This window comes from Puma concolor, chromosome B1 (genome assembly GCF_028749965.1).
Source record: "Puma concolor isolate L17-30 chromosome B1, mPumCon1.1.hap2, whole genome shotgun sequence".
NCBI classification, from domain to species: domain Eukaryota; kingdom Metazoa; phylum Chordata; class Mammalia; order Carnivora; family Felidae; genus Puma; species Puma concolor.
In genome coordinates, this window is record NC_141670.1 from 134,833,323 (window position 1) to 134,846,311 (window position 12,989).

Sequence of the window (12,989 nt, forward strand, 5' to 3'; positions counted from 1 at the left end):
GATGTGTCCGCAAAGACCAGCATCATGCCACCCAGAGCAAGCATTTCTTAGAAAACAGAATTTATGGCCACTCCTAGGAATTGTGCTTTAGTAGCTGGAGCTACTCCAGCTGAAATTATACATGTCCTCTGCAATTACAAAAGTGGGATAAATTATGTTCAGCACTGAAAGAAGCTCCCACAGACCCATTGTTTTCTCCTAAAAATGTGTTTTCCCTTGCAGCTGTTGCCCAGTATATAAACAGGCACCAAAAATGCTTTTGAACCAAATGTTTGAATAACACATCTACATATAGACACATTTTAAAGGTTTTCTTTTGGGGACAATTTGTTATGTAGATCCAGTCAAACACTAAAAAGCTAAATATCTTCCCATAGGGTTTACCTCTTACAAATCTTGTGTCATTTTCCCAGATTGACTGAATTGTACGGAAGTAAGTGGATTCTGTGTGGTTCAGGGATTCCACACATTTCCAGAGGGTATGGTGTTATAGATGTGGGAATAATAATAAAACAGAGTTTGATTGCAGAAAATTTCTGAAAGAAGATAAGCTGCTGTCCTTCTGCATTTCTTTCAGCTTGGAGAGGGAGAGCAGAGGAGGAAGGGTGCAGAGGGGGAGCAGTTCTCTACTAATAAGCCGAACATCTCCTCCATCCCTTGCCTTCCATAATGCCCTTGCTGGAAACCTGCCAAACTGGCCACCATTCTTTATCCTCTCTCCCTTACAAATGGCTTCTTTGGAAATTTTTTCAAATGTTATTACTCCTTTTAGTTGAAAAGGTGATAAGCAAGAGAGCAAACCACATCTAAAATGAACCCTGAACTCCATGCCTTTCCTTATATTATACAATTGGTACAACAGAATGTGCTAATAGAGTAAAGACAAGTCGATGCAAATAAAATCTGGTTTTGTACTTATACCTTGATCTGCCTGACATGAGTATCCTTAGCATCTCTGTAAGAAAGATTTGTAGTGAATACCTGCTTACAGTATTGGACAGTTCATAGTATTACCACTGTAGGATATTACTTCTAGCAATAGTCAGTTTTCACTTGGTTACTTTATAATTTACAAACGACTAATATACATAAACTTATCTTGATATTTCTGCTCACTTCACCTTGACAGATGATAGGGTGGGATTCACAATTCGTCAAATGACAGATAGATAGCTGATAGAGTCAAGACTTGAAGGAAGATCTTTAATCTCTAGGTCAGTTGTTAAACTTCTCCATCATGTATCACTGCCAGTTCTTCATCTATGCCTTCAGTCTAGCTAGAAATAGAGCCATCCTTCTAGTTGAAATAATACTCCATTGCTGTTCTTCCTAACTAGACTTAGTGTACTATTTCACACAGTTTTTGAATTAGTTCTATGTTAAATTATTTATCATAAGATTTCTTGATGAATATAAGGCTGCTAGTGTTAAGAAAATAAATAATTGAATAAGGTTTAAATCTTTTCTGCTATTTATCAGTGAATACTTAAAATTTAACTTAAGAAAATGTACAATGTTAAAGAACTTCTCAAACTCAACACCCAAAAAACAAATAATCCGGTTAAGAAATGGGCAGAAAACATGAATAGACATCTGTCCAAAGAAGACATCCAGATGACTAACAGACATATGAAAATATGCTCAATATCACTCATCACAGGGAAATACAAATCAAAACTATGATGAGATACCATCTCACATCTGTCAGAATGGCTAAAATTAACAGCACAAGAAACAACAGGTATTGGCAAGGATGTGGAGAAAGGGGAACCCTCTTGCACTGTTGGTAGGAATGCAAACTGATGCAACCACTATGGAAAATAATATGGAGGTTCCTCAAAAATTTAAAAATAGAACTACCCTATGATCCAGTAACTGCACTACTAGGTATTTACCCAAAAGATACAAAAAGACTGATTCAAAGGGACACATGCACCCCAATGTTTATAGCAACATTATCAACAATAGCCAAACTATGGAAAGAGCTCAAATGTCCATAGACTGATAAATGGATAAAGAAGATGTGGTTTATATATACAATGGAATATTACTCGGCCATCAAAAAAAAATAAAATCTTGGCATTTGCAACAACATGCATGGAGCTACGGTGTATTATGCTAAGCGAAATAAATCAGTCAGAGAAAGACAAATACCATATGATTTCACTCATGTGGAATTTAAGAAACAAAACAGATGAACGTATGGGAAGGGAAAAAAAAGAAAGAAAAACCATAAGAGACTCCTAACTATAGAGAAAAAACTGAGAATTGCTAGAGGCAGGTGGGTGTGGGATGGGCTAGATGGGTGATGGATATTAAGGAGGGCACTTATGATGAGCAATGGGTGTTGTACATAAGTGATGAATCACCAAATTCTCCTGAAATGAATGTTGCACTGTATGTTAACTAACCAGAATTTAAATAAAAATTTAAAAAGAAAATGTACAGAGTTATATCTTCGGTAAATTTAATTTGACTTTGACTTTCTGCTAACAACAGTTCTTAAAATTATAGAGTATGAATGTTTTTTAAGTTTGAAAAGCACAGAAAATAATTCCAAACCTCAAAGGTGACAATTATTGAAATAATCTTTGCTCTATTTTCACCCAGTCTCTGCATACATAACTTTTTCTTAAATATGTTTGGGAGTCTGTTTTCACCTAAGATTATAATATAGCCATTTGCTTGTATTCTTAAAAATTCTAGAGAGTATTTTTTAATTGATGTTATGTATGAACCATAGTGCTACTAAGAATGATGACGATAAAGGAGTAGCTAGAAATTTTAGACATCAGCATCTAGACGTGAATAACATGAGCCAATTTCTACTTTTTTTCAGACAAATGCAAGGTTCCTGTCTAATCATCCAAAACCAACTGCTGATTCCTTGAGTTCCATCCAACAGGCTGAAGTGTTAGTAACACCTAACGACACTGCAATCCCCATGTTAAGGGTTGAAGATGCAGAAAATGAAAAGGAAATTGCAGTGCCTGTAGAAGACCATCCCGACCATAAGGTAAAAGTAACATGGTTATGCGATTATAATTTAAAATTTTTCCAAAGGTCTCAATTTCAAAGCATAGTTAAGGATATTACCTCATTCTCACCTCAGCTTAATTTTTAAAAGATGATTATCGTATCAGTGATCTCCAATTATCAAAAGAACTGTGAAAATTAGTGAGTTTTATGCCTTTGGCCAAGGTGCTATATAATTTCATGCCACAAAATTCAAATTCAGGTTATAAACTTGCAACTATAAAGTGTCAGGAACATTGTATATGAGTTTACCTGATATTATGTGAAAAAAATAATGAACACTAAAGGTTAGCTTATGAATTAAAATATGATGTAGATATTCCATTACCAATTGTTTCAAGAGTAAACTTTTTTTTCTTGTAAGGCTGAAAAATCTTCAGTACTAAAGCCAAAGGAGGAAAGCCAGGACCAGTCAGCAGATCAGGACCAGAGTTATAGCCAAGAGCTCGGGTTACAGGATGAAGAGGAGAGTGAAAGTGACTTAAGTGAGAATGTGGAGTACATACCATCTGAAGGTACATTGGACCTAAAAGAAGATACGAATGAGCCTCAAAAGAAAAAACGCCCAGAGAACATTGATTTCCTTGCTCCTAATATTAGTTCCATTGTAGATATTAACCAACAAGAAAGCATCACAAAAACAGAAAAAAAACAAGAACAACCAATGAATGAATTACATTCTCAGTTGAACAGGAGCAACAAACATAGCCAAGATGTAAATGATCAAGGAAACCAAGAGCAGGATCCAAATATCCCCAATGGAGAAGAGGAAGGGGAAGAAGAGCCAGGTGAAGTCAGTACCCACAACAATAACAAAGAAAGGGAGAGAGAATTTCCCAAGGAGCATTCTAATAGCAAGGAGGATGAAAATAGTACCAAATCTGATGATGTTTTGGAAAAGTCCAGTGAACCAACTGAAGTAAGCAAAATGCAGAAAGCTGAATTTGAGCAGGGTAACCAAGAACAAGAAGAAGACAGTTCCAATGCAGAAATGGAAGAGGAAAGTGCATCAAAAATTACTAAGCACAGCCAAGATGCTGAATGGCAGAGCCAAGAAGAAAAACCTGAAGTTACCAGCAACCATGAGGAGATGGATAAAAAGACTGTTTCTGAGGCTTTGCTCGTGGAGCCTACTGGTGATGGTAACACCATGCCCAGAAATCATGGGGCTAATGATGATGGTGGTGATGATCCCAGACACGATGCAACTGATGACTACGAATTCATCCCAAGTGAGGCCTTCATGGAGGCTGAAAGATCTCAGTCCATTTTCTATCACCTCAAATATGAAGAGGAAAGAGAAAGAGAAAAAGAAAGAGCACGTGAAAATGGGAATGTAGATGCCAGTGAACCTGGAGAATACCAAGGGGTGAGATTCTTTACATTGATGCTTGTCTGATAGAGCACTTAGCTTTATAAAGAAATAGCCATGACCTTTCTCTGTGCTCTCAGTCTCCCGTGCCTATCTCTACCAGTACATTACTAAAATGTATTAAAATTATTTATTTTCCTGTGCTCTCCATCACCAGGCTGAAAGTGCCTATTTTATTTGGGTTCCCCTAGAAGCAGAGCCTGGATTTAAGTAGTTTATTTGAGAAGTTCAGGGAACAAAGAGGAATGGGACATGATATCAGGAAGGAAAGGAAGCTAATCAAAGGTATATCATTAAAGCCATGTAAAGCACATTCCTCTGAATTACCCCATTTGGAGAATGAGGGAGCTGGGGCATTTGTACAGACTGAGAATTGCTAAGAGAGGTGTTAATTCCCTAGCACTTTCAGTCTGTCCTTTGAGCAGGCCAAATAGATGTCATGGTTTTCCAGGTACAGAGATGCAGATACAGGCAGTTGAAAGTGCCTGGAGCTAACCAAAATGGTAAATTCTGACAGATATGAGGGATGGGAAACACTAACAACTACTGCTCTAATGTCTTAAGAGTAGATGCCATGTAATATTCAGGTTAGATCACCAAGGTCTAGCAAAATGTCTCTAATAAGAAATCCAGGAATGTTTGTTGATTTAGCTATAGAGATGAAGAATAAAGACTTCAGCTTCAATTTTAAGTAAATACACACCAAAATGATAATCAGGAAACTGCAACAGAGTGGGAGTAGGGAAGAAGCATATCGTCATTGGTTGTTTAATCATTTGGAGCTTTCAGGCAAAACGCCAGCAGCCACTCACTAGGAGGACTTGACACAGCTTTTGGTGGCCAAGGTCAATAGTGACCTTGATTACTGAGAACTCTCCTGCCATTTTAAGGTAGGAGTTTTATTACACTTTAGAAACCTGGTAAGAAACCTTTATTAACAGCTCCATAGAGGTTACTGATGTAATTGTGTCTTAACTATAGAATCACATGATAATACTACATTTCTACCATTCCAAAATCCAAAGGGGAGGTCCCAGCTTTGCTCCTGATGTTAGTTCCAACTTTTATTGAATAATCCCCAGAGATACAGCACTGAATCCAGTTGAGGAAGAAACAAATGGCTCCTATTCTCAAAGGGTTACTGTCTATTTCCACAGTTATGGCTGGTATCATTTTGAGATCTGAAATGATTTGGGTATGAAAAGCTTTGTGAAGGTACACACAGTGGAAATATAAATTATGTAATGGCTTTCCTGTAAATAAACTTCAGCTTCTGCTCTTGTTGTTATAAAGGCCAAGAAAACAGAGAGCCTACCAAATGAAGGTGAAAGTTCATATGAAGACAACAGAATGGTACATGGTACTGGTGAGTCCAGGCTAAGCTGCTCATGACTGTATCAAGGAAGAAATGGAATGGCCGCATTAGGCTATCCCCATTCCATCATTTATTTGTCACTGCTTCTCAGAATTTTTCCTCTCTTACATCCTCCCCACAGAAATGTTCTCATAAACTATTGACATTCTCTAGCATACATTTTATACACAACTATGGGCAAATGTGTTTACAAACTGGAAGGCTTGTAATAGTATGAAAGCTAGAATTCTTCTTTCCTAAATCCTATGCTTCTGAGAAGAATTCATTCTACTTTATTTTTTCTCTTTGACGTCATATTTATTTTTGAGAGAGAAAGCATGAGATGGGGGTGTGGTGGGCAGGGAGAGAGAGGGACAGAGGATCTAAAGTGGGCTCTGTGCTGACAGCAGCAAGCCCATTGTAGGGCTTGAACTCACAAACTGCGAGATCATGACCTGAGTCAAAGTCGGACACCCAATCGACTGAGCCACCCAGGTGCTCCTACTTTATTTTTTCTCAAATCCATAAATTACTAGTGAATTTAGATCCTGTATTTAATTGAGACCTAATTCCCAATGGCATACCCCAATCACAAAGATTTTAAATTTCAACACAAAATTTTCATGACTTATTAACTTCTGACCAACCTGCACAAACTTAAATTATAGACTTCAGACTATGACCATTGTAGGCAGGCCAAGAAGAGCTGTTTGTTCTTTTTATATTCCCAATTCAAACTGCCCAGAAAATCTAGACTATTGTGTAACACAGTTTGATGTCAGAGGGTCCCATCTGAACATTAAGATGTCCATTAGAATGGTTTCTAATATTTTCCCAAATTTTCTTTAATTAGTGAAAATGGAGCTCATGTCTAGATAAATTTGAGGTTACATACTCAGTTTAGCTTTGCTCATGCTTTCTGTTCAATCTTTCCTGTCAGATTCTTGCATGAACTTCCAGTGTAAAAGAGGACACATCTGTAAAGCTGACCAGCAGGGAAAACCCCACTGTGTTTGCCAAGATTCAGTGACTTGTCCTCCTTCAAAACTCCTTGACCAAGTAAGTATTCTACAAAATAGTCTCTAAGGGGCCCCAAGTAGTTAGTGATTTGGATGAAAGTGGCTTGCAATTGAAATGTTTGTCAAAAAAAAATGTCCAAGTTATCATCTAATACTTGAAATAATACTGAATAGGAACAAATGCCAGCAAAAATAAGGAATTTCAGCTGTACCTTGAAAAGGTAATAATGGCATTGATATCTTCAGAACTCATTTTATTTTTTTTTAAATTTTTTTTTCAACATTTATTTATTTTTGGGACAGAGAGAGACAGAGCATGAATGGGGGAGGGGCAGAGAGAGAGGGAGACACAGAATCGGAAACAGGCTCCAGGCTCTGAGCCATCAGCCCAGAGCCTGACGCGGGGCTGGAACTCACGGACCGCGAGATCGTGACCTGGCTGAAGTCGGACGCTTAACCAACTGCGCCACCCAGGCGCCCCCAGAACTCATTTTAAAACTCACTGTATCCTTGAAAAGTCTGCAGTTTGCATTCTACTGAACTTATCTAGAGCTAGATTGTCATCACCATTGGTATAATTTAGTTGATTTTTTTAAGCAAATAGGCAGTTATGATTTTAATAACTTCACTTACCTGGCTCAGCACAACTGATCAGTCTGCCTATGAGCTTTAAGAAGCAGAGTATTTTCCTAGTGTACATTCAGAAACATGAGCTCAAGGGGCACCTGGGTGGCTCAGTCAGTTAAGCATCCTACTTTGGCTCAGGTCATGATCTCAAGGCTCGTGGGTTCGAGCCCCGTGTCAGGCTCTATGCTGACAGCTCAGAGCCTGGAGCCTGCTTCAAATTCTGTGTCTCCCTCTCTCTCTGCCCCTCCCCTGCTCATGCTCTGTCTCTCTCTCTCTCAAAAATAAACATTAAAATTTTTTTCAAAAAAAAGTTTTAAAGAAACATGAGCTTTTTCTCATGCTTGTCTTTCCTAGGTTTGTGGCACTGACAATCAGACCTATGCCAGCTCCTGTCATCTGTTTGCTACTAAATGTAAACTGGAGGGAACCAAAAAAGGGCACCAGCTACAACTGGATTATTTTGGAGCCTGCAAATGTAAGATTCTGCCACTCTTGCCAACCACCATTGCTGAGAGGATTTGGGGTGAATCTATGCATATCTGAATAATCTATATACAGACTCCCACATGCAAATGGAAAAAGGCTAATGTAGTTCTGAACCTAGGATGCTCATTAAAATCTTCTAGAGAGACTTAAAAAAAATAAAAAGAATAATTCCCCAGCCTTAACTAAAAGAGACTGATTTAATTGGACGGGGTTGGGGCTTTAACATTGCTTTTTCATTTGTTTTTAAAGTAACCTAGACAATTCTAAGGTGCAGCCAGGGTTCAGAATTACTATGATAATGTTACCACTTAATAATTGAAATGAATCATTGGAATTTTGCTAAATTACTTGTCCTTTTTCCAATGTACGTTAAGTCTCCGCCAAGAAGTTTTATGACAATATATTCTTCTAGAAGTTTTTTTTTAATGCTCTTCTTCCCCCCAAATACTCTCAATTGTGTTTGGATCTCCTTATCACTAAGTGATTCTCCACATTAGCAGCGCTTACTAATATTTCCAGTTCTCCTGTCTTTCCTGACACACAAGAGTATTAAATTTCTCAGCCCTCTTGATCTTAGATGTGACCATATGAGTTGATTTGTCCAGTGAAATTTCAGCAAAAATCATCCATGTGAGTTCTGGGCAGCTGCATTTAAGAGCTAGCATATGTGTGGTCCTGTATGCAGAGCCCTCCTGTCAACTTGTATTGGCCTTGAATGTACAACACAGTGACTGTAATTAACACTGCTGTAGAGTATATCTGAAAGTCGCTAAAAGAGTAGATCCTAAAAGTTCTCATCACAAGGAAAAAAAATTTTGTAGCTAGTGAGGTGATAGTGAGGTGGTCATCGCACAACATATGGATGTCAAGTTATTATGCTGTACATCTTAAACAGTGTTGTATGTATATTATATTTCAGTAAAACTAAAAAAATTTAAAAGTTTTTGTTCTTTTAAATCACTGAGATTTAACATTGTTACCACAGGTTAATCTAATTTCCACTTTTTTGTCTTTTCTCCTGATAAATAGTTCTTGCAGCCTCTACCCTCCACCTATAAATCTGCATATCAAATAATAACCTGCATATCAAAATAAACCTGCATATCAAATAAATAAACCTGCATATCAAATAAACCAAAATCAAAATAAACCTGCATATCAAATAAACCTGCATATCAAAATTATTTTTTGGGGGGCGCCTGGGTGGCTTGGTCGGTTAAGCGTCCGACCTTGGCTCAGGTCATGATCTCACGGTCCGTGAGTTCGAGCCCCGCGTTGGGCTCTGTGCTGACTGCTCAGAGCCTGGAGCCTGTTTCAGATTCTGTGTCTCCCTCTCTCTCTGCCCCTCCCCTGTTCATGCTCTGTCTCTCTCTCTCAAAAATAAATAAACGTTTAAAAAAAAATTTTTTTAAGAAAAAATAATAATAATAAAAAATTATTTTTGGAACTTTTAAATCATCCTGATGCCCACATTCTACCCCAGACCAATCAAATCAGAATGTCTTTGAATGGAAGCTGGAATCTGGTATGTTTTGAAAACACCACAGGCAGTTCTGTTTTGCCGCCAGGTGTAAGGACCCACTGCTGTGACAGTGGGACAGTGAGCGTACTGTCAGTCACCAGATGTTATTAAGCTTTCTGTTATGAGGACGTGCCATAAGATAGGAGTAAGATCCAAAGATTAAAATCTATTTTCTTTCTGCTTGGAACAGCTATTCCTATTTGTACAGACTTTGAAGTGACTCAGTTTCCCCTAAGGATGAGAGACTGGCTCAAGAATATTCTCATGCAGCTTTATGAGCCAAACCCTGAACACGGTGGATATCTAAATGAGAAGCAGAGAAATAAAGTAAGTTATCCACAGGTCAACTACCCAAGTGTCTATGTACAGAGCCTAAGGAAAAAGGGTATGTGTGTTGAGGGGAGGAGGGGGCCTACCTCCCCCTGCATATCAGCAAGAGCCCACTTGGTTCGCCACACCTGCTAAGTTCACATGCAGTAACAGAACAGTAGTGGTCACCATTCATGCCACAAGGTTTGAGACATGGCCAAACCACCCCATTCCTGTCCAAAGGGCAGTGGCCTGAGCAAGGACTCTTCACCTCATACCCCAGAGCAAATCCTGGTTGAGCAAAGGGAACCTCCATTCAGCACTTATATATTCAGGCCCAAACATATTATTTAAATCTAATAATAAATTTAAATAAATTTTAAAGATTTTTAATACATCTTTTTGCCCTCATAGACCAGACAGATTTGTGATATAAGAGAAATCCCTTATTTGCAATGTCAGTAATATATTAAGATTTAAAAGTGCAGAATATTCATTCCAGAAGTTCTCAGGGAAAATGCACTCATCAAATAGCTATTGAGTACATCCTGTGTATCTGGAATTGATTTACATGATGGGGATACAGCAATGAAGCAAAGAAAAATCTCTGCCTTCATGAGCTAACATCCTTGGAAAAGAGACTCTGAACAAATGTGTGTGTGTGTGTGTGTGTGTGTGTGTGCACGCACATGTGTGTTTATAGACATATTGCAAATATGAGCATACATGCAAATATATAAACATGTAAATAAATATGCAAATATATAAGGTATGTCAGGTGGAATGAAACATGCTATGAAGAAAAAATTAAACAAGAAGGAAGGTGTGCATTAACTGTGTCAAATGCTGCTTACAGGTTGTAAAATGAGGAATGAGTTGAGCACTGATTTGGCATGTGGTGGTCACAGAGTTAACCTTGACAGAAGCTGTTTCTGCAGATTGGAGAGAAGAAAAGCTTGAGTGACAGGGTTCAAAAGAGAATAGGAGGAAGGATGTGGAAGCACCAAGTATAGACAATATATTCAAGGCATTTTGCTAGAAAGAGGAAAAGTGAAATGGGTGGCAGCCAGACAGGAATGTGAGTTCAAGAATCCCATCTACCAGTGGGAGATAGTAGAGGATGTTTGTGTGCTTCTGGTAGGACCCCAGTAAAGATGGTAAAAACTAATAAGGAATAGAAGAGGTACCCAACTGCCATAGGGTGGTTTTGAGGAGATGGAAAGGGGTAGGCTTCTGAGCACCAGTGAAGGGTTGGGCTTATATTCAGAGCACAGGAAGTTCATCCATGATAACAAGGAGAGAAGTTGGTGGATGTGACCATGGAGATGGGTAGTTCTGTTCTAAATGCTTCCAGTTAGCTCATGAGTAACATCATAAGCTGAGAGTTTTATATGCATTGCCCAGAAATAATTTCTATCCTCTCTTTTTAATACATCATAGTGAAAGTCTTGAGAGCGTTAGATGCAAAACAGGGAAATTTTAATGGGGCTGACCAAATGGTGTCACACCACAGCTGATTCTGATCAGACACTGGACAGAAATACTTAGAGAATTAAGAGTATGCCAATGTGGTGATTGGGACTTTTCACTAACCAACAATTTTGCCTAGGTCATTTCAGGCCTTTTCATTAAAACCTTCTCATAATTTTAAGGAATGTGATGAACAGTACTCGGTTAAAAGAAAGATCAAAAATACTTAAATATCTTCTAAAAACCACAGGTTGTATTTTTTAGTTGGCTGTTATTCTATGTAGAAATAAGAAAGTCTGTATAGTGTTGACTAGAAAGGATTTCATTCGGTCTCATGATGGCCTGGGCTTGTTTTCCTCTGTCATGTCACTGTTACTCTTCAAGTAAAGTTTACCAGTGATAATTACATTACATTTGTCTGATTCTCTGATGATCTTCTCCCTTCCTAATCCCAGGTCAAGAAGATTTACCTGGATGAAAAGAGGCTGTTGGCTGGGGACCATTCCATTGACCTTCTCTTACGGGACTTTAAGAAAAACTACCACATGTATGTGTATCCTGTGCACTGGCAGTTTGGTGAACTTGACCAACATCCTATGGACAGGTAAAAACTCTTAACCTTCACATTACTAGGTCATCTCCCTGATAGAATGTCTAATTATCTATACAAAGATACTTCTAAACAAATCTAGGAAGTTTCCACCTCTGTTTTAGAACACTGACATGCCAAACAAATGTAGTTAGGTGTCTAAACACAAAACTGCTTTGAAGATAGCACAATATGGCCACACCATGTTTCCCAAGTTTAGATATTAGGACCCAGCCTGTAGCAGAGACTCCTTAAATTCCTTCTCATTCTTAATCCTGAATTCCCAAGATGTTCTGATTGGCCCAGCTTAGGTCAAGTGCTTACACCTGGATATGTACAATTGGGTAATGGTCAGTGGGTAAGAGTCAGGCTGTACAAACATGATTGTTGGTGGGGGGTGAGGCACATCCCTATAAATTTAAGTTGGCAGGAGAGTACTTCCCAGTGAGGAAAGAAACTTTGTGACATCTCAAGTGCTGTGTATCTTACCCATAATTTTGCACCTTTTCATGAGTGTACTATTTATTTGGCATTCCTAGCAATCTTGTGGAAGAAAAATGCCTTAGTTATCCTAAGAGTTAACTTTCATATACAAGCTGGCCATTAATACACCACCGTTTATTTCATTGCAGAGTCTTAACACATTCTGAGCTTGCTCCTTTGCGAGCATCTCTGGTGCCCATGGAACACTGCATAACTCGTTTCTTTGAGGAGTGTGATCCCAACAAAGATAAGCACATCACCCTGAAGGAGTGGGGCCACTGCTTTGGAATTAAAGAAGGTAAACTCATCATCAGTCAGGGAAAGGGGTATCCTCTTCTCCAGGAGAGCACCAAGGCCTGCAGCCCTCCTGGAGAGGTCCTGCTATGTGCTCAGATTGACACCTAGGGACAGCAAGGTGGCAGCATCCCAGGTAGGACTTCCTCAGGGCACATGCTGTCATTGCAAGGTTACTTCATACTTCCCTTGATGATACTCTTTTTTTCAGAGAATAAAAGTGGGAATACTTAGGGGATCACAACATTGAGTTCTTAGCAGTTGGCTAAGCCTGAGAAAATGATGTCAATCCAGAGAGCTGTGCTACCCTTCTGAAGAAGGAGGGATTTTATGTCATTTCTTAACCTGACTATTGGTCCCAACTTTAAAAAGTCATATGTGAAGAGTAAAACAGTAAGTCTGATTCTGCCAGTGGGAGATGTCAGAAA

At 38.6% G+C, this 12,989-nt stretch overlaps 2 protein-coding genes across 5 annotated transcripts in view; one reads left to right on the forward strand and one right to left on the reverse strand.

Moving 5' to 3' along the window:
• The window catches only part of NUDT9 (nudix hydrolase 9), a 103,943-nt gene that overhangs the window by 34,659 nt on the left and 56,295 nt on the right, over window positions 1-12,989 (reverse strand). The gene's annotated exons all lie outside the window — the stretch shown is intronic.
• Window positions 1-12,989, forward strand: part of SPARCL1 (SPARC like 1) — a 50,668-nt gene that overhangs the window by 32,002 nt on the left and 5,677 nt on the right. For all 3 annotated transcript variants that reach the window (XM_086704616.1, XM_025921704.2, XM_086704617.1), the window contains 8 exons: window positions 2,840-3,016; window positions 3,401-4,405; window positions 5,702-5,774; window positions 6,703-6,821; window positions 7,763-7,883; window positions 9,607-9,743; window positions 11,651-11,799; window positions 12,417-12,565. In XM_086704616.1, the coding sequence (XP_086560742.1) occupies window positions 2,840-3,016; window positions 3,401-4,405; window positions 5,702-5,774; window positions 6,703-6,821; window positions 7,763-7,883; window positions 9,607-9,743; window positions 11,651-11,799; window positions 12,417-12,565 (1,930 nt within the window). The remainder of the gene's footprint in view (window positions 1-2,839; window positions 3,017-3,400; window positions 4,406-5,701; window positions 5,775-6,702; window positions 6,822-7,762; window positions 7,884-9,606; window positions 9,744-11,650; window positions 11,800-12,416; window positions 12,566-12,989) is intronic.